The following is a 22,097-nucleotide window of genomic DNA, read 5'->3' as shown; positions in this document are numbered from 1 at the left end:
TTAAAATCAGGGGTGTCCAAAGTTTTTGGCAGGAGGGCCACATCGTCTCTCTGACACTGTGTCAGGGGCCGGAGGAAAAAAAGAATTAATTTACATTTTAAATTTGAATAAATTTACATATGTTTACATATATTTATATATTAAAAATGAACTTATTTGAATGAATGAATGAATGAATGAATGAATGAAGGTCCTGCAATAGCTCAAGGCCTATAAAAGGCCTTGCACAAAGCAAGGCTGGCCTTTCCTTTGCTGCTGCTACTGCATCACAGACGTGAAACATCAAGCAGTGGAGGGAGCCCTCATCCCACAGCTCATGCAAGAGGTCAAACAGTCGCCCTCCTGCTGAGAGCAATTGCATCGGGCCAGTGTGGGCTCCAGCAAATCTCCGGAGGGCCATTGGAGACTGGGTGCTCCCTGAGGGCCGCATTGGGAGTCCTCAAGGGCTGCAAGTGGCCCCAGGGCCGGGGTTTGGGCACCCCTGATTAAAATGATGAAAAATGTGACGGGAAGAAGAGATTCAACGGAAAGTGAAAGAAGTACAAAAGCCAAGCAAACACCAGGTGAAATGCCCTATTCACCATTTGCCTCCAGTACCCAGCTGTCAATTTCCTGATTTGACTTTTGTTTCCTTATCTTGAGGCTATAGAGAGGGCAGCAATGTTTACCCTTTAAAACAGTGGTGCAATACAAGCAGCAATGGCAGTCTAGCTAAGAGTAAAACAGCTTGCAGTGGCCAGAGAAGAAGAGTCAGGAAGGCCAGGGGTGAAGTCTAAAACTAAAAGTTTGTGGCAATTTGAAAGGTCCCTGGGGCCTTCACAGTATAGATCCATGCAATTGGCAGGGGGAAACTTAAGTGTTTCAAGAGTAGCTGTGGTAAGGATGAAATTGAAGTGGGAGGAAAAGGGCAAGAGAAAATCCTTGGAATACACTGAGTCATGCTTTCTATTAGTCATGCAAGACATTCGTGAAGTGAACAACATTGACAGAAAATCCACTGGCCAAGAGAAATTAATCTGGTTCCATGCGTGCTGCTTTCTCAATTGGTTGATGTCAACAAGGCACTGGATATCATTAGACATGAATTTTTACTCATGGTCACATGGTTACATGGATTCTGCAGCCGTAATGCTGCATAAATGCTGAGATGGTCTCTTGCATGCATATTTGCCGCAATAGGGGCAAAAATATTCTTTGAGCGTGTGGGGATCCTGGTGCCCGGTGGGGCTAGGGCACAGGGCGTCCCACAAGGATCCCTGGGCCAGAAGGCCCAGCTACCAGTCCAGCTTCTCTCTCTCTAGAGTGTCCAGTGGTCTTGGTTGGCCTGGCCTCAGACTGCCATGGTGGGGGGGTTGATAGCACCCTGGTCCCCCACTCAGGCTTGAGGCAGGCTTCTTGGGTCACGGGTAGGAAGGCTGGAGCTCCAGCCTCCTACCTTCCCTCAGCCTGCTCTCTCCAAACTGACTGTCAGGCCCAGGGCTCCTCCTCCTAACCCCGCCTCTTCCTGGCTTGGCAGGTCTAAAAGGGCCAGTGTCCTGCCCTAGGCTTGGGTTCTGGAAAGGGGTTTCCCGGTGCCCACGGGGGGGGGGATCAATCCCCATGCAGGTCCCTCCTCCACCAGTGGCCTGCAGCCCCTGCCAGGCCCCCCCTTTCCCACCCCTTTGGGTATCCAGGGCCAGCGGCGAGCTTCGTCGCCTACTGACGTCATCAGGCGGGGAAGCCTGGGTTCACCAGGTAGTCCGGTGGGCTGTTCTCCGCAGCCAGCTGCCTGGTTGTCACTGCGGGGATGCGCTTCAGCCGCGGTTGGTTCGGGAGGGGTGGTGGCCCGCCTGCCCGCTGGCCCAAGCAGAGGGTCGCCCACGTCCCATCTGCCGGGCAAGCCAGGCGCAGGCTTGCCCGGTCCTACCTCTTCCTGGGTGGTGGGACCAGCACTACAGAGGGTGGGATGGGATCTCTACCCATCCCAGGAGGAGAGGGGGCTCTGTAACTGGGGGTTGCTCCCCTCTAGAGGTAAGTAAGGGACCCCGGGGGAGGTCGCCCCCTGACACAGTGAAACTATTGTGAGACCACATAATGCACGTTGATGTGTGATACATTTAAGTGTCAGGCCTTGCACAGAGCTGAAAATAATGTTTCAGTTTTGTAGCTACCTGTATCAAATTATTAGGCACCCGGGGGACCAGGTCCCTGGGATCCCTCAAGCTCCGCATGCCTGATTCAGAATGAGGATGCATGAACTCCAAGAACTGTACCTGGAAGCTTGCCCAGCACGTCTAAATGTTTTCTCCAAAACAGACACATTTATTACCTTTCCAACATTATATTTTCTCACATCTTTAGGTCTGGGCTCCCCAGAGTGCACCTGTGTGTTTAAAATAACGTGCACGGCAGCCCCGGGGAAGCAGGCTTCACTATAAATCGTAAGGTGTTGTCAAAAAGAGAGGTAATGAATGGCTGAAAAGTGTCTTCACAAAATCGTAAGTGGAAATTGCTTCTCTCTATCTGAAATAGGCTGCAATACCAAGGAAACAATACAGATTGTTCTTGGGGTAATACAGCAATTCCCCACCCCCACCACCAAAGTCAGTTTCAAACATTGTCACCCTCTAGTATCAACAAAAAAAAAATGGAACTTTGGGCAATAACATTCAGATGAAGAGGCGGAGCTATGCAGATAGGGGCTAACTCAGTAGTTCATGCTTTATCTTTAATTCTAGAGGACGAAGTAAGTGCAATTTGGGACACAACTAAGAAAGGACCAAACCTAATCTTTCCCCCAAACATGGGCTACAACTGGGACAAGGGACAGGTTTAGGGCACAATCCTTCCCTGCACAGGAACAGGAAAGACAAGAGGCTTGCGCTGTATCCAGCGCAGGATAGGGGCCCAAAGCAGCTCAGCCAGAGGCAAGGGGAAACTTTTCCCCTTATCTCCAGATAAGGCGCCTTTCCCCCATGGGTCTCCTCAGACTTGCACCACTTCCTGAGGTGGCACAAGTCCAAGGAGAGCAGAGCGGCTTGAGGCCGCTCCAAACTGCCTGGGAACAGGGGTTGGGATCTAGATAAGTGCTGGATCCCAGCCCCGCCTCCGGCTCCCCATTGTAACATCCTATTGGGAGGGTGTGATTTGCACTGGAGGAGGGGCAGGTAAAGTGATTACTGAACCTGCCAGCTTCTTTTGCCTGAAATGTTTCCCCCAGTTGTTTGTGGTATTTACAATATTTGCAAGATAGGCATAGGTAGGAGGCAAAATTTCAGGTCAAAAATGGTAAGGGAAGGGTTAAGACCCTCTCCCGATGAATAATATCTCCTGAGGGTATGTTTGAAAGGTCTTCAAGACTCCAAAACATGCAGGTGCCATGTAACATGTAGCTCGCCCTTCAGTTGTGGCTGCAAATGCCTTTCTGGGCACAATCCTAACCAGGTCTACTCAGAAGTAAGTCCTATTTTGTTCAATAGGGCTTACTCTCAGAAACGTGTGGTTAGGATTGCAGCCACATCAACAGAAGTAAATGGCTGTCACTCAATCAAATTGTGGAAGTAAACGTACAACTTTTCAGTTGAGGCAAAACCTACCATCTTCTTCCTTGATGATGAAGACCAGGCTATGCACTAACAAAGATCCCATGGAATAGGAGGTGCAACGCGTTTTTGTGCACAAAGTCTCTTCATTGTACAGGTCCTCCCCTCTAGACACACATGGCTCATTATAATGAGAGGCATTTTGCTAAACAGATACAATTGGTGCATTGTGCTGAATCCCTCTACAGCGGTAGAAGCAAAGTGAAAATGGTTTCTCAGAGATTCCCTATAGTGTTTTTCAGTAATTCATCTGACTTGTAAAATCTCTCAAGTTAAAATGTAAAGGCCTGGCTCAAAGACAAGTACATGGTCTGAACTGGTTGGTCTCTAGCCACCCTAGTGGCTTCTTCACTGGGAAAACGTCTTACAAGACTATAGGGCTGTTCCTTTGTTCAACTCCCCACAGGTTCAGTGAACATGTGGGAGGAGTGGGACTGTGCCTGCTGGTTATGATTCTCTGATACGTTTGGCATTTGTGCAATAGGGCCATACATACATGCTACTGCATGTTGGCATCCTTCAGTCTCGGAAGACCATGGTGTCACGCTCTGAATGGTGGCTCTGGAACAGTGTCCTCTCCAGTGCACGAAGCCTGGGTAAAGTAGGTATGGAGGATAGGCTATTACCCATGCTGCAAATCCCCCCTCTCCACGTCGCTGAAATGGTCCAATGGAAAGGCAGAAGCCAATACAGTTGGTTCCAGCGGCATAACAGGAGTTGCAAGAACGTGACTGTGTTCAGCCATGAACTGCCTCAGGGACTCCGGCTCCGGATTTTGCCTCGAGGTTGACTCCTGAAGCCTTTTCCATAACTGGATGTAGCCACAAGGCAGTGGAGGTTTGGGATCAGAGTTTTCCTTCTCTCAGATGAGCTGCCTTCCCAGGCTAATGAGTCCCATCTACCCAGTGGCTGTTCAGTCGCCTCTTACGACAAGTACAGCCAAACTGAGGGCCTATTCTTATCCCCAGCCCCCAGGGGATGCTACTGTATGCATGTAAAAGTCCTCCACCAGCCCGCAGAATGGCTCAGGAGGGCGGGCAAAGGTGACAGCAGCGGCACAGCTGGACAACAGTGCAGCCCACACAGGGCCCACAGGTGTGGCGCCTGGCACTTCCCCCCCCCACCTCCTCAGGGCCACCAGTTGTTCCTGTTTTGTGACTGCAAAGGCAAACTCACTACCTGGCTGGGAAGGGAGTAGCAGACAACCATTTTCTCTGCTCACAAGGCACCCTTTCCGAACAAGATAGAGGCAGGCCTTTGGAGAAAATCAGAATAGAGTGCCCTTTACTTTTGTGGTCTTTCCTCAGATGAAGAGAAACTGCTCTCAAAATGCATTGCATAGCACTGGAATAAATATTTCAGCAGCTTCAGTGGGCTTCCATAAGATTTTTCCCCCTCCCTAATAGATACCCTCAGCTATCCCCTAAGCAGAGCCCTGTGGACCTGCATGCCATTTCCTAGAGAAGAGAGGAAACCAACTCTGACTTTTGCACTCTAAAGAGAGCAGAATTGCCACTTAACCTACTGAACAAAGACGGGAGTGAGAAGATCTTATTCAGTGCAGGGAGGAAATCTTTATTTTGCCCTTAATAAGCAGGCAAGGGCATCCTGTCTTTCTGTGTGACCCTGCAAAGGCACAGTTATTAATAATTATTAATTCATTACTGACTGCTGTGCGATGCACAGTTGTGCAAACATTGCCGACATTATTTGATCAGTATTAATACGCACAGGGGGAATACCCACAGCAACGATGGCTCCACACAGGCCAGTACCTGCAGAGAGGACCAGCAGTGTTTCAAAGGTGCAAGGCGAATACTGTCGTTCTTGTTCTGACTGCATTCTTCTCCCTTCCCTTCCTCTCCACAGTAACCCACAATAAGCACAGTAAAATATCTCTGTTGTTCAGGCCTGCACGTGTGAAGAAAACCATGGAACAGTTTGTGTGTAAGAGGCTGCTATGGAGCAAGTGCATCCAAGTTCACGCTGTTCCCCACTAGATCCTGATTCCCAGTAGAGCCTGACTCATCCTGATATATCACACACACAGCGTTGTAGATGTGAAAGAGGGGACAAAAAGAGAAGCAGGATGTGCCTAGGAAAAATAGGGCCATGATCTCACTCCCTTGTATAGGGTATGGATGGAGTATTTTTAGATCACAGGAAACAGAGGAGTCGTGCAGGAGACAGCAGAAGTCATGCCTCTCACTCCTTACTTATTTGCCCCAATCAGTGGCATCTCTACGGTTTGCATCACCCACTATGGGAGGCCAGCATGTCACCCCCATGATGGACTTCCTCCTATGCAGTAGGAGGGGCAATGCTCTGGATGGTGGGCATGGTGATGTACCATCACCCCGCCTCTGCTGTTTTTTTGGCTATACCTTTTGACAGAACACAGATATTTCAACGTGGTTTGTTTCATTGCATTCTGCATGAAATTACACATCGATTGATATATAACATGATGGTATTTTTCCTACAAACCGTGATTTTAATGATTTTGGTCCCTAGTGGTGTCACCGCCCCCAGGGTGTCACCTACTAACACCTTATTGGTTCCATGCTGTGTCATAACAACATGTTATTGGCTCTTCGAACAATCAATCTCATAGGTCAGTTTTGAATTAAGGAAATGTGCTTTGTTGTTACATAAGAGAGTTGCATTTTTTTCCAGGTTTTTTGGCCATAACTTTTGATTGAGTGGAGATATCTCACTCCAGTTTTCTTTCATTGCATTCTGCTGTAAATTACACATCGAATGATGTCTAACTTGATGGTATTATTCCTACAAAATGCGATTTTAGCAATTTTGGTCACTAGTGGTGTCACCCCCCCCGAGGGTGATACCCGGTGGGGCCTGCACCCCCCCCGCATCTCTTTAGCGATGCCCCTGCCCCCAATGGCCAGTCCCTTTCAGTGGCATAAACTTAAGGATACTTTTGTCTTTGTTGTTTCCCTACATTGATGTCACACCTTAATTGCATTTTAAGTTTAAGAGAGGTTTTTAGCCTGAGCAAGTGAGCAAACAATTATACAACTTGTGATCTATCAAGCTTAATGCAGTCCAACTGCCGTGCAGAGTGGCCTACCAGCAGCTCAATAGCCTTCCTATTGGAAGCTATTCCTATTGAATAGCCGCCCTGGGTCCCTTCGGGGAGAAGGGCGGGATATAAATAAAGTTTTATTATTATTATTATTATTCCTGATTTTTTCCCCTCTTCTGCCTGTCTAGGATAGCAAAACCAGAAGATTGCCAAGCATCCAGAAACCCACAATTGTTACTTGTACTAATAGGTTTCTAGCCAGTACTCAACACAACATATAGACAAGACCTGCAATAAAACAGCCAATGTGGTGCTACGGTAGAATGCTGGATTTGAACCAAGAAAACTCAGATTCCAAGATGGTGGTGCTTGGGTCAGCAGAGAAGAAGAGGCCACTGGGGACATTCCATGGTGCCCCACGGCTCTGTGAGTTCGCTGTGGCACCCTTAGGTGCCATGGCACATAGTTTGGGAACCACTGACTTTGGGGGTTTGCCTCTTCATTTTTTCAGTGCAATCAGTGCTGCATTCCCTCTGGTTACTTCTGGAATAGATTTTCCCTAACCTTGTGGAATAAGAGAAAGGTGTATATTACATACAGTACTTTCAAATATAGAGTGGATATGATTTAGTGTCAAGAACATAATGACAACACATATGATTTAAATGAAAACAAGTATTATTCATCATGCAACCCTCATTTTGATTTATAAATATGGCTTTTCTAGGAAATACTTCTTTAACCAAATTAAAGGTATGTGTGTAGTAATTGCAGGGCTGTGGAGTCAGAGTCAGAGGTTTTGTGCACCAACTTCACAGCCCTGAATAATAGAGACTGCCCCCACCAATCCTACCCCCATACTGAAGAATCATCACCAGGGAGGATTCACAGTCTGATCTGGGAGTTTCTCCCTCAACTTCAGCATTCCCTAAACAACTGAGGACCTTTCCTTCTCTGGCTCTTTTTGGAGCAAGATGTTCACCTGGAGCTCTCCAGGGTCCTGCAACTCTGACCAGGATCCTTCTACCTACTACTCAGAAAGTAGAACAGGGCATCATGGAGTGATTGTTTCTTGAACCCCAGCACCTTTCACTGTCACACAAACAAAACCCCTTTTCTGAAAGATTCAGTACTTTGGGGAAATTCTTCAAGTAACTAGGAGAGAAGCATCTGAGGATAGTCTTGCTCATCCTGGCTTTGTACTTCTGGTGGCCATGGAGTCAATTTTGACCCAGATGCCTGGGCAGATCAGATGAAAGGAGTGTGACACCAGCACCAGGGATAGCCCTCCAGCTCCAATTGACACAATCAACACAATTGGTTTCTACTTAACTCCATCTGTTGGATTCAGCACAGCACTCCAGTTTATCAAGTCTATTTTGAATACTGATTCTGTCTTCCATAAAGTTGAGGACCCAATTGACCCTGTAAAATCCCATCTGATACTTCTTTCTTGGCAGTCAAAGACCCATTAATTATCTGGGTTTAATTTTTCATTCAATTACCTTATTATGAAAATCCCTCCTAGCCCAACATTTTCCATTTTCTTGTTTCTAACTAGGTTATGTCACATACTTTGCTGGAGATGAGCTATATTATGTGAACAGCTTTCTCCTTGTCAGCTATTGCAGTTACTTGATCAAAAGAAGAAGCAAGGTTTCTCTGGCATTTAAAAACAAACAAAAAAATCATGCTGGCTATTAGTAATCACCCATTATGATTCTGGTTCTTCCAAATTGACTCTTATGGGTTGCTCCTAGATGTTGTTGAGTAATCAAGTCATGATGACAGGTCTTGATTTTCTTATATCTTTCCTTTGTGATCTCCTTGTTTGTTCTGGCTTTCAAAGATGGGAACAATGTTTGGGGTCACTTTCCCAGGAGCCTGAAGTCTTAGGAAAATATTTTGGAGATAATGTTTTTGCCAGTCCCAGGGGCTCAGGGTGGCATTCACGGATCATTTTCCCAATTTTATCCCACTACAAACCTATGAGGTGAGTTATGCTCAAAAATAGTGGCTGGTCCAAAGTCATCAAATAAATTTCATGTCTGAACAAGGGTTTAATTCAGGTTTTGTCAGTTTAATTTCAACGCTCTAGTCATCACTACAGTGCTACATCAATTGCTGTGGTTCACCCACAAAAAATTGTGGAAGTTGTAGTTCTGTGAAAAGACTAGGCATTCCTAAGGAGAATTCTTAATCAGTCAAAATTACAATTTCTTTAAAAGCAAGATATTTTCCTGCTTTTTTGTTATCCTGCCCTGGATTCTGTTCCTTATCTTGAACTTGTAGACAGAGATAGAATGATGTTACTTCCTTTAACTATCTGCTTCTTCACAGAACAGTGGGCCCAAGATATCCTTATTGTTTCAGAAATACTTCTAAAACCCAGTGGTATTGTTTCCAGCTAGTCTTTTCTAACAGCCCTTGCTACTCACAGCTTATTTTTTAACATAAACTTTATTAAACAAATTTTATTTTTTCCAAAAGCAAAATAAAAAATATAAAGGAAAAACAAAATAATACTGTACACACACAAAATTTTAAACATATAAAAATAACAAAGGCTGCTTAATAAGATAACTATTTTTTGCACTAAAATATCCTTAAACAAGTGTGCTGGTCCTGACAAACAATAGTTATTTTACCTAGTAGAATTCCCATGAAATGGGAGCAAAACAGCATATGGCTGGGAAAGGGATCAGAAGGCCATGGAGGAAACTGATTATTAGAACAATCTAACCAGAGAGGAGATTCATGGCCTACTGAGCAATGCTCCTTATCCAAGCACTATTATTACAGAGAATCAGACCCCCCCCCCCCCCAAACTGGAAAGTGACTGACTTCTCCAACTCCTACTAGCAGAACCCTAGGAAGGAAACAGGACAAGGGCAATCTTGTGCATGTTTACTCGGAAGTAAGTCCGACTATATTCAATATGGTTTACTCCCAGGTATTATGCACTGGTTAGTGGGCATAGGATTGCAGTCCTAGAAATCCTTAGTTCTTTGCTCATGGAACTAATTTGCAGCTGCAAAACCATTATCCACACACACACCAAACACTTGTAAATTAGACTTCCAGAGAATGTTTACATTTGGCTTTTAATTTATCAAACTAGGCCTGGGGTTTTGCCATGGGCTTCTCTGTAGGATTGTGATGTTAAACTAGTTGAAAGAATATGTCATATTATTCTGAGCTTAAAACATTATGTTTAGCTAATGCTCTAAAAACAGCTTTATAATGAGAGGAAGCTTCCAAGACATCCCTGTGACATGGGACATTCACAAAAACACTTTACAGGTGGGGACGTTTCCAAGTTAAAAATCATTTACTTCACATTATAGTTCAGAAGATGATGGTGAAAAATGACCCCATATCTTCAGCAGTATCAATAAACATCCCCAACAGATGTCAGTGCAGCAAATGTTTAAATCCACCCTGTTATATTAGTGGGCAAGAAAGTTCAAAGTTTCACTCAAAAGCAATATTCTGATGACAACTTTTGTCTTCTTCCAGAAATGGACCCTATGGTTGAGTGACCTCTATACTGATACAAGACGCTTGTGGATTTCATAAAGCTGCCCATGCTTTTTCTTCTCATAATACGAATAGTGTTGGTGACGAAGGACTTCTATTTGCTGACGCCCTGAATGACAATTTTCTTGTTCTTTTATATGCTTAAAAATCTATCTGTCATAATACTTTCCATCAATTTAACAAGGACTTATTGGCTTGTGAGACAGTAATTTCCTAGTTCCCTTTGGATCCCTTTTTTAAAGAATGGTATTGAGTATATACAAAAGTCTTGTAATTGTTTGACTGAGAGCCCGATCCTTTCCCCTGCCAGCACAGAGCATGCAGCACTGCTGACGGAGCATGCACTGCACATCGACTGGAGGGAGACCAGAGAGCCCAGGAGAAGTTAGTAAAGGACATTTTTACTTACCTCACTGTAGCCCACCTGGTCTCCAATGGGTTTCCTCAGATCTATGCCAGCTGTTTAACTGGCATAAGCCTGAGGATACTCTAGAGCAGGATTGCCCAAACCCTGACCCGGGGGCCACTTGCAGCCCTCGAGGACTCCCAATCTGGCCTGCTGGTAGCCCCCAGTCCCCAATGAGCTTCTGGCCCTCTGGAGACTTGCTGGAGTCACCACTGGCCCAATGCAACTGCTCTCACTGTGAGGGCGACTGTTTGACCTCTCACATAGTTGTGGGACGAGGGGTCCCTGCACTGCTTGCTGTTTCACGTCTGTGATGCAGCAGCAGCACAGAAGGAAAGGTCAGTCTTGCTTTGAGTAAGGCTTTTTATAGGCCTTGAGCTATTGCAAGACCTTCATTCATTCATATAAGTTCCATCTCTAATATATTCATTTATGTAAATATATGTAAATGTATTCAAATTTGAAATGTAAATTAATTCTCTCTTATTCCCAGCCCCTGACACAGCATCAGAGAGGTGATGTGGCCCTTCTGCCCAAAAGTTTGGACACCCCTGCTTTAGACGTAGGTCTGGGAAGGGGGTATAGGATCCCATCTATGCAAGTGCCAATGAGATCCACCCCAAAAGTGCACCTGGGCCAGCCTGCTCCCTGCCCTGATCATCCCCTGAACCACCCTCACTGCCAATTTACCAGTGACAGGGGAGGACAATGGAGGTTCTGGAGTCCAGTGGCATCCATGTGCGGACTCTGGCATTTGTGCTGGCATGCCTGGCCTGCAGAACTGTGGGGCGAATTTTGCATCATCAGCTTGAGATTTATGGTAGTGGATCACAACCACCACCATTGTAAGGCCAAGGTAGTACTGGGCTGCAAGATTCATTGCGGTGCATAATGGCAGTTTGAGACATAATTTGTTCAGAAGGATTGCAGTACTGTGGCAGATGAATTCTCATGGAAAGGTCCATACTCATTGAAAGATCCTGTGGTTTCAGTTTAGTGTTTTAGCAGGGAATGTCTTTTGCCAACATTACTCTTTCTCCATGTGGATACCTCGGGGCAAAGCTGTGGCAGAGACCAGCATGGACAGGGCAGAAAGGTTGGATGTGCTACATGAGTTGATATCCCCCCCCCCCAAATAAAAAACTTGGAGCAAACCTACCCTAAGACAATAAAGTGCATCAGAAAAGAAGTGTGTATGTGAGCGCATGTGTGTGCAGAGGTAGCATGACTGGGAACGTCATCTGATACAAAAAGAAGCCTCCTACCATGCTCCTTGCACAGTTTCTTCAGATGCAAAAGTGCAGGACCTGATTTTACGTATTTAAAGGTACAGTGCAAATGAAGGTGTTCCTTTGTTTTCATAGTCCCTTTAAATCAAACCAGAGGTCATGCACTTCTGCGTTTGAAGAAACTGCACAAGGAGCATGCTAAGGAGGGAGACAATCCACTTTCCGCTTATTTTCAGGAGGAGAAAAGCAGATCAATGTGGCTCACATCTGAAGTGGGCTGAAGCGAGGCATCAGCAGTGTCAGACTGAGAGTGGAATCTGCTGCCCTTTGCCTTCCTCACAATCCCCTGCTGACGAAACTCTCATCACTTTGCCTCATGGATGGGTTGCCCTTGTGTGTGTATGTGGAAGAAGAAAAGCAGATGCAACTTACTAGGCACACGATTGATGGCTTTGAGAGGCCTCAAGACTCGTACAGTGCGAATTGCAGACAAGTTAATATTTTGGAGATCCAAAGAATATTCCACCATCCTGCAAAAGGAGAGAGACAGAAAGTAAGAGACATGCTTGAAACCAGCAAGGGAAATGAGCAATGCAGAAGCTGGAGCTGTTCACACAGAGTGGCACAAAATCCCTCTGGTGTCTCAATTCTTCCCGTCAGACTATCCTGAGATTTTGCTGGTAGGCAAGTATTAGAAAGGAAGCATCGCTCCATGCATGCTAATCAAATATGAGGGTACCCCCCGCAGAGGCTGGAAAGATCAAACAAATAATTGACACTCAGGGCTGCAGATCTCAGGATTCCTTTTTATTAAGAGATTCTGGTGACAGTTTCAGGTTGCAAATCAGGGCATGAATCCCCACCCTCTGAGGACCCTTAGATGAGAACATGAGCACCCTGGTGCTTTACAGATGTAAACGCCCAAACCCCAAAGTAGAAGAACTTGCACTAATTCACACCCTTTGGATCAGAGATGAGCTGAAAGAGCAGCTCTGATAAGCCACCAGAGAAGAACTAGCCAGGAAACTTGACTGAAACCATGCCTCCCCTGGCATTTACATGTTCTGCCTGTTGTAAGAAGGGGGGAAGCTGTCACCAAATAAATAGTAGTTATAAAACAGTTCAGGTCTCACCCGGGGGAGAAAAGGAAGCAAAGCAAATGCAAGATGAGGCCTTTTACTAGGCCAACTTGCAGAATCAAGTGAACTTTAGTAAGACAGAATCTTGCTAAAGGAAACGAGGAAAGGCAAGACCAATCTTGAGGATGGAGGTATCAAGCCAATGCCTTGATCCAGCTGGTGGCACTTGTTTGTGTAATACACTTTCTATTAATTTTTTTAAATATTGCAGGGAACTGGTAGTCTTGAGGCAGGTTGTTGGTGCTATAGACAGTCCCAATCTGGGCCCCTTTCACATGATCAGTCCCTAAACCTAAGAATGGCACTCCTTTCCTGCATTATACAATTTGGCCACTTTTTCAAAGGCTGATTTCAAGCTACCTTCTACTGAAACACCTAATCCAGCATTGCACTCTGAGTGGCAGGATTCTATCCCAGCCCAACCTTGAGATGCCACGGATTGAACCTGACCCTTCTGTGCTTCATGAGCTAAAGCCCCTCCCATATTTTATCTATCTAATCTATCTATAATATACCATTTTTTCTAAAATTTAAGGCGGTGTACAACAAACCAAACACATAAAGATAAAACATTAGAATCAACTATAAAAAATAAAAACCATAAAAGCCATTAAAACAATTTAAAAGATGACAATAAAAGAGCAGATTATAAGGTCAGCAGCATGAAAGAGTACAAGGGATCCCTAAGGAGTGCCTCCCTCCACAAAGACCAGTTGAAACAGATGGGTCTTCAAACCCCACCATATACTGAAGAGGCTGCCCTCAAATCTTCAGGTAGCTGATTTCAGAGGTGTGGTGCCACAACCAAGAAGGCTGTACATCTAGCCACCATCCCCCTGGCTTCTGATGGTGGAGGTATCCTGAGAAGGATGGTGGAGGTATGTGGAGGTATCCTGAGGAGGCCCTCTCTGATGACTGCAAGGGATGTGGGGAAAGTGGTCATTGAGGTATCCTGGTCTTATGCCATATAGGGCTTTAAAGGTCATAATCAACACATTGAATTGGGCTTGGAAAGCAGTGGGCAGCCAGTGTAGCAGCCAGAGCAGTGGCACAGTGGATTCCGCAGGCCAAGCCCCAGTGACCAACCAAGCTGCCGCATTCTGCAACGTCTGAATCATTTTCAGGGGTAACCCCATGCAGAGTGCATTAAGCTAGGGCATGGACCACCGTCGTCAGATCTGATTGAAACCGGTGTGGCCGATGCACCTGCCAAAGCCCTCCTGGCCACAGATGCCACTTGAGCATCCAGGGACGTGTCCAGGAGACTCTCAGGCTGTGAACCTGCTCTTTCAGAGGGTGTGTTACCCTATCCAGAGCAAGTAGTGGCTCTAATACCTGTGTAGCCGCCTTCCAGATCAGGAGGACCTCTGTCTCGTCCAGATTTAATTTCAGTTTATTTAAAACTGATGCTGGGCGTCCCAGAGCAACACTACCATGTGAATCTTCCTTGTGGAGCTCTGACTCCAATACTGGGTTTTCTTTTTGGAAGTAGAGAATAAAATCTCTTCTGGATTCAAGGAAGTCAAGATCTTCCTTCAGGTATCATTGTGTCTCTGTTGTAGGCTTGCCCCACTGCACCCTAATTAAGAAAAGCAGACAGAGAGTCTGAGCTTTTAAAAAAATCTAGCAGCCTACACAGCAGGAATTTCCCCCCCCCCCCCTGAATAACCTTTAAAGCAGAGCAGTTCTGCAAAGTGGCAGGGTGCAGGGCTACAGTGGAGTGCGGGAGGCAGGGGGGAGGCACAGGCAATGACCCAGAAGGGCCTTCTCACCCCAGGCAGTGGGAGAGCAGTTAAGAGGATATATTGTGTTTCTTTCCTTTTAATTAGTTGAGGGGGGACGGAAGGTGGACGAGTCCTTATTCAAAAGGCTGTTAGTCTAAAGCGTTTGCGCTTAAGTGTAAGTTTTGTGGAAATGACTGGCACTTAAAACAACAAGGAAATTTGTTTAAGATTGGAGTGGAAATTATTTATCTGAAACTTGGTGGGGGAGGGGGGGAAGCATCACAAACCGATGCAAAATGCCAAAAACTTATATTAAAATAAAATAATAAGTTTCAGCTGATATTAATTAGTTGTGATAAAAATTAAATTAAAAATCAGCATCGGAGTGCCTACCAATTATTCCCATGGTTTTAACTCATTGGCCATGACACTGGTGGGCAAGAGTAGATTTACTTCTCGCTGAGCAATTAAATCCTCCCACTTTTAAAAAATAATTCCATAAGCAAGCAACAAGTACAAGTGGTAGCTGATGCTCACCAGTAGAATTCCACTGAATACCAGCTGCTAAGGCACTGCTGGTGCCACACTGCTAAGAGTCCTGGGGCAAGCCCCTGCTCTGGGAGCCGCATAGTGTTCCCTTTCCACTCTCTGATGTTGCACTGGGCATGCCCACTGTCACCTATTGTGAGTTCAGGGACTAATCCAGGCAGGGGACCTTCTGATGGGACCGGACCCTTTGTCAGCGTCCGATCGTTGCCACCCCTATGCTGAAAGACCAAGAGTAGGCAAGGACTACTGTCTTCATGCACTTCTAGAAGCATCTGGTTGGCCACTGTAGAAAGCAGGATACTGGACTCGCTGGATCTCTGGTGTCCTCCAGAAGAGCAATATCTATGTTCTTCAGTCTCTCTTTACAGTGCAACAGTTAACTGCTTTCTCTTCCTTACAGAAGCAAGAAATGAGAAACAGTGTCCCAGAAACGGGGATCAAAAGCAAAATCCAAATCTCCTAAGCCCTGCTCCTGAACATTAATAGCAAAAGGGATTAGCTTTGACAGAATTAATTGGTATAATTAATCGATTAATTCATGAATCATATTAAGATTCAGAGCACTCTCCTGCGAGAGAATTTTCAGGGCTTGATGGCACTGTCATGAACAATTTATGTTCTTCCCTTGAATCAGGTGATGCGCTCAAGATGATTCTTCCAAACAATAAATGGTTTGTCTGTGTGAGACAACAGAACCTTTCCCTTCATTAAATCACATCAAAATGCCATAGGTACTTAAATATCGGGCACGGTATTTTAACCAGTTAATGAACTGGTTCCATTTAAAAGTGGTGTTTGTTTTGCTCCATTGTGGAGCATGCTCAAGTCATAATAGTCTTACTTTGGCATACTATAAAATTTAATTCAAATGTTCACTTAACTGACAGAAAGGGGGTGGCTTTTCTAATTCACCAATTCACTAATTCACTGAAGACTTCAAAAAGAAAATTATACAGTGTGTTTACCTGGACCTTTTCCCAGGACAACCCTGGTATTGGCCATCATGAGATGAGTAAGAAGCAAACCCAGGTGATCACTTTCCAGCTTGGCTCCCACCCATTCAGGCTAGGTGACAAATATAAATTACTATGCGAATCATTTAAGAAACAAACATGCTTTAAGTACAGTTTTTGCATTACAAATTAGGGTTGTTGTGCTCTCTGGTTCCTGTTTCCCATGAGTGCATGAATCAGCCTGACTGGAATGCACAGCAATGGATTTACTGCCTCAGGGCCCAATCCTGAGCCTCAAGTGGTGGCTCACCATATACTGTCAAAGCAGCTGAGCAGTGGAGAGGTAAGCGGGGGGGGGGGGCACAGGGGGAGGCAAGAAGGAGGCGTTCTGGGGCAAGGGGAGGGCGGGGAGGAAGCATAGCTGGGGAGGGACGGAAGAGGGCCGGACTGGCAGAGCTCAGCTCTACTGGATCTAAAGCCCCATGTCAGGCCACGTGGCCCAACACAGAACTTCTTGATCCTGCACCGGCTATAGAGCTTCCACAGAATCAAGTAGCCCCATTGTGGGGCTACTTCTCTCACTCAGGGGAAGGGGGTGAAAGTCCTCTTCTCCCACGGAGCCACCAGTGCTGCCCAGCATGCTTAGGATGCCACAGCAGCCATTTTCAGTGCTGTGGCAGCCCTGTGCGTCAGGCAGCTCAGGATTGAGCTGTCACACCACTGAAAAGCACTTGAGGTGCTTGGCAAACATAGAATACAACAGATAGCACTGAAACAATTAGGGTTGCCAGCGGATGCGGGCGGGGGGGACAGGACTGAAGGCTTAGGGGCAGTGTCTAACAAATTAGGAGGATGCTTGGTGGAATAGGGAAGAGAGCTAGTAGACTTGGTGCAGAGAATGTCATCTGGCAAGCCAGGGACCAGAGCCTGATTGTACCTAATGACTTGAGGAGGGAGGTCTGGGACTTAAGGGGTGGTATGTGGTGGCCCAGGTGTGGAGCCTAATGGGCACAGGATGAATAGCGAAAAGCCTCAAACCAAGTGGAAAATAGCACCCTTCTTGAATCAGGCTCTTCACCTCAAGATATTACTTTCTTCTCCTGGAAACTCTAAGAAAACCTGGAAACTTCAGGTCAAACCCTTAGACCTGGTGACTCTGGGGATGACCTGCATCACATGTGCAAATCATTCCTATGTTCCATCCATCAACTGGGGAACACATATGTGCGAACCTCTATATCTGGAATATGCCTGTATGCTACCTTCAGGCTTCCTCCTCTTTTGCCTTCCACTCTCATCCATTGGAGCTCATCAAAATTACTCCCATTGTTGCCATGTGTCATCACATACTCTCCCAAAATACCAAGTCACAGAAATTGAAGCTAAGCAAAGCTCTGAATAAACAGTTGTTCCTCGCTGATGGAAGAATGATATGAAAGTACACTTGTTTACCCATGAGCTTACCCCCATGTTATTCAAACTGTGTGGCATGGCTCTTTAGGGAGGCGCCAGGAACTCAAAGGGGAGGTGCGGGATGTCCTCTCACAGTGATACAGTCACACCCCAGGCAGAATACGAGCCCGTATTCTGCCCGTCGTCTGCGTTTTTTTTTAAAGCAGAAGAAATGGGAGTTGCTCAGCTGTAAGAGTGGCTGCTGCCGCCCCATCCATCCTCCACTCTGAGGCTGCCACCTTCTGTGTTCACTGCATGTTATTTCCAAAGCTCTTCAATTCCAAACCCCAACTGGCAAGTACCGAGCATGCTCAGCTTGCAGTCCTTAACGCTCGCTGATCCTTGTCTGGTTGGTTCCTAGTTCCCAGCCTGGGATCGCTTCTCATCAAAGTGAAATCTCTCTTTTCAACCCCCTCCCTCTTCCACTCCCCCCTTTCGATCTCCAAACCTTCCCGCTTTCCTCCCCCTCCCCATAAAACGCTTCCTATTTTACCAGTCACCAGGGCTCTTAAAGTTGTTTCCATGCAGTTGGCAAAGGGGGGGGGGGGGAGAGAAGCACACACTTTACTTGGCCAGGAGCAGAAAAAGGGCACTGTTTTTAAAGTAAATTTATTAATCTTGTTGTCTGACTGAAGAGGAGTGGCTGTATTTTTAAAGTGATGAATCTTGCTATTTGAAGAGAATACTTATCAGCCATTGATGAAGTGATTGCCAGCCCAATCCTATCCACACTTTCCTGTGAGTAAGCCCCATTGACTCTAATGGGACTTACTTCTGAGTAGACATACATAGGCTTGAGCTGTGGATCTCCTAGTATAGGAGACAAATCAGCTTCCTAACCAAACCCTTATCAGCTCTGATACGTACAGTATATTTTCATGATCTATTTTTTTTTCCCTTAAAAATTAAATTTAATTAAAGAAAAATTTAATTTCATTAAATGAATAAAGGGTTCAATCCTATCCAAGGAGAATGGGAGAAATGACTAGTTGGATTGGGGTCCACAGGGCTGTGTGTGTATAATGTTGGTCAGACTGGTTGTTCACAAAGTTCATTTGATTAAATAATTCTATTGGTATGCTTACAAAGTTTAAAAAAATGAGTCCTCCTGGACCAGACAAAATCTACCTACTCCAGCATCCTGTCTCCAACAGTGATCAGCAGTTAAACCATGTATAATGCTGTGTATTAATATATTTTTAAGATCTGCATTTAATTAATGATATGATTAATATAATTAGTATTACAATAGTTAATATATATTTAATATTTAATATTATATTATAATAAATATATATTATAATATTATATTTAATATAGTTAATATTTCTGGCCACTTCCTGTTTAATGATGTCACTTCCAGCCCTCAGAAACATGATGGGGAGTCATGGCCAACAGCTACGGGGGTCAAGGGAGCCACTGGCCGGAAAAGTTTGAGTACCACTGGCTTACCCCAAGACAGCCACTCAGGGAGCGTGCTTCACCCTCAGGCCTAGCTACAGACTGGGGGCCATTCTGAGGAAAGATCCAAGTAAGGAGATTCACCTGCAAAGAACAGAGGGCTCTTGGCTCACGATTCATTTAAAGATATGTGAAAGTAACAGCAGCGAGTGGAGGTCAGGGTTCCTCAGAGTAATATAGAAGACTATGAATGGCCATAAGCAATAAGCAGATGTATTGTGACTGAAACCCCTGGGAATTCCTTGGGCATGCAAAACAAAGGTTGTGGGGCAAGGATACCAGCACCTAAACAACCACTTCTGAATCATGATGCTGTTAACCAGCAATGCTACAGTGGTCAATTTTGGAAGGCAGGAGCTCATCAGGTTACCCTCCACAACAATGCCTCATTTGGCTACAACCAAAAACCCCACATTTACATTCTTCGTTGGAGTGTTTTCTTCTCCTACTACTTTATATCAGCTTAATGCAATCTCTCAGGTTGCCCTTGGCAAAGACAACTAATGAACTGTATGCCTCTGGGCAAATGCCTCAGTTTGCCTCCTGAGGGCCTGATGCTTCTCAGTTAAGGTCCTTTGAAAAAACGTTTCAAGGGTGGCACCTGAGCACTTCTGCCAACCATGTTGTCACTCCTGGTGCAGAAGTCCTGGAGCTCTGCTCCACCTCGACTACATCCCTGTTAATCAGGGTCCAGAATCAAAAACCCTCTGCTGATGAATCAGTTTTACAAAGGGCCCTGTGGCACACTGAGTCTCAAACACCTACTCACCAGCAGCAACAGAAATGTAATGGGGGATAAATCCAAGAACAACTCCCTGAAACAGAGTTCAGTGCCTGCCAACTGTCCTCCGATTGACTTGGGCAACACTCTCATGGTACCAAATAAGAGCAATCACTCCTCAAGGGCTCATTTACCTGCACCATATATGCCATTATCAGCCTGCAATGCCCTTCTGCCATTTAATGAGGCAAAATGGATCCACACTAGCTACTTAGTCTGGAACAGCTATTATTTGTTCACACACTTCTTATGAGGGGGCAGTGGCCTCACTAGGGTTTGTCTCACCCTCTGCGGGAGGCCAATGCGTCACCCGCATGATGGACCTCCTCCCATGCAGTGGGCATGGCAACACCCTGGGTGGTGGATGTGGTGATGCATCATCGCTTTGCCCTTGCATCATCACCCTGTCTCTGCATCATTAAATTTGTACCTTTAGATTACAATATCATACGCACAGCCTAAAGGTAGTTACTTATGCATTTATTTCTGTAAAAATGAACAGGAACAAATACATAAACAGTGCAACACTTACTGAACATCTTATTTCTTAAAAATGAGGAGGATCAAATAAAATACACAATCAGCGCAATACTTGGTGAACAGCTCCAGAAACGTCACTAGGGATTGGTCACCCAGTGCAAGAGCTCATTGTGTCACCGCCATAATGGACCTCCTTGTGTACCAGACCATTCAGAATAAATTACAATATCATGCACACAGCCTAAATTCAGTGGCATCACTAAGGTTGACGTCATTCCCACTAACTTTATTTATTATGATATATAATAGTGCAGGTCACACAACAAATCAGTAACCCACAAAAAACCAGTGGCCAACTTAATGACACTCATGCAATGGAATAAGAGTTCTAGTATGAGCTCCAGTACATAGAAATGAGAACGGACTCATAGGAACACCTTATTGTTTCCCTGCTGTGTCATAATAACACCACATTGGTTGTCAGAACAATCAGTCTTATCAGTCGGTTTTGAGTTAATAAAATCCACTTTTTGGTACATAAGGCAGTTGTGTTTTCCTTTTCTGATTTTTTTTGGGGGGGTTTATATCTTTTGATAGAATAGAGATATTTCAAAGTGGTTTATTTCATTGCATTCTTAATTGAATTATGCATTGAATGACATATAACATGATGGTATTATTCAAAAATACCAAGATGTTACCAATTTTGGCCAGTACTGATGTCACCCCCCCATGTGTGTCACCCAGTGTGGTCTGTACCCTGACACCTGCCTAGCAACACCACCTCTAGGGGGTCAGACAACAATGGTTTCTAATCTGTCACACCAGGATTTTCTATGTTCCCATCTTTTCAAAGACCTGTATTTTGAGTGTTTTTTCTGATGTGACACAATTGCACCAGCAGCCTGTCTAGTGTGGATTGGCAAAGAACTACTGAGACACTTGGTGGAGGAAATGGCCTGGTTGTTTAGGAGAGGAAGAGTTGTGACATGGTTATGTCCCCACCATTCCTCATGGAAACATACAATTTCTCTTCCTCCTATACACACTTTCTTGGGAGTAAGTTCTGTTGAGTTCAGTAAGACTTCTCAGTGGACATGCATAGGATTGTGCTGTAAATCTCATTTTTCTAAAACAAAATAAATAAAGGAAGGAGGAAATTGTAATGTCATTTCTTTCCAAGAATAACTCTGCTACTGAATCCCTCCTCTGCAAACTTGATGTGCAAAAGTGGACAAGCAGATCTGGTAATGGGTGGGAGGAAGTGGGCTGGGTGGCTGCTGCTGCTCACATGCAGCAATGGAGAGAAACTCTGCATGCAGCACCAGCAACCATTTTGCAGAGGATAAGCTTCCTGGCAGCAGGATGACTCTTGAAAGGAGAAAGGAAGCATCACAATATCTTCACTCCTTTCTCGGATCTTGAGCCACAAGGCTGCTCTGCAGAGGCACCATGGGAAGAGATGGAAGGTCAGGCTGTTCCTGCACAGCAAAGAAGTGTGGTCTGCACCTTGCACAGCAGTAGAGAGGAATATAAAGTATTTCAAAAACAGGCTTTGGGGTTGTACTGGTACCTGCAGACTGTGCAGGTGCATACATCACCTGGAGAGAAAAAGCCAAGGGGTGGGGTTTGGGGTGACCCAGCCATCCAAGTAACACTTGGCACCCACTTTTGCTTTTGCCATATGGAAAGGAATCGTGAAACTATAGCAGGAATATGGCACACTACTGAGCAATGGGTGGAGTTAGAGTGCAAC

General features: G+C 45.3%; 1 protein-coding gene across 1 annotated transcript in view; it reads right to left on the bottom strand.

Annotated features, from left to right (window-relative positions):
* The window catches only part of CACNA1I (calcium voltage-gated channel subunit alpha1 I), a 301,200-nt gene that overhangs the window by 125,501 nt on the left and 153,602 nt on the right, over positions 1-22,097 (bottom strand). Inside the window, exon 4 of the mRNA XM_066634415.1 lies at positions 12,235-12,332. Within this exon, the coding sequence (XP_066490512.1) occupies positions 12,235-12,332 (98 nt within the window). The remainder of the gene's footprint in view (positions 1-12,234; positions 12,333-22,097) is intronic.

This window comes from Tiliqua scincoides, chromosome 7 (genome assembly GCF_035046505.1).
Source record: "Tiliqua scincoides isolate rTilSci1 chromosome 7, rTilSci1.hap2, whole genome shotgun sequence".
Classification (NCBI taxonomy): Eukaryota; Metazoa; Chordata; class Lepidosauria; order Squamata; family Scincidae; genus Tiliqua; species Tiliqua scincoides.
Note: the sequence above shows the minus strand (reverse complement) of the source record. Positions and strands in the feature narration are given on the sequence as shown.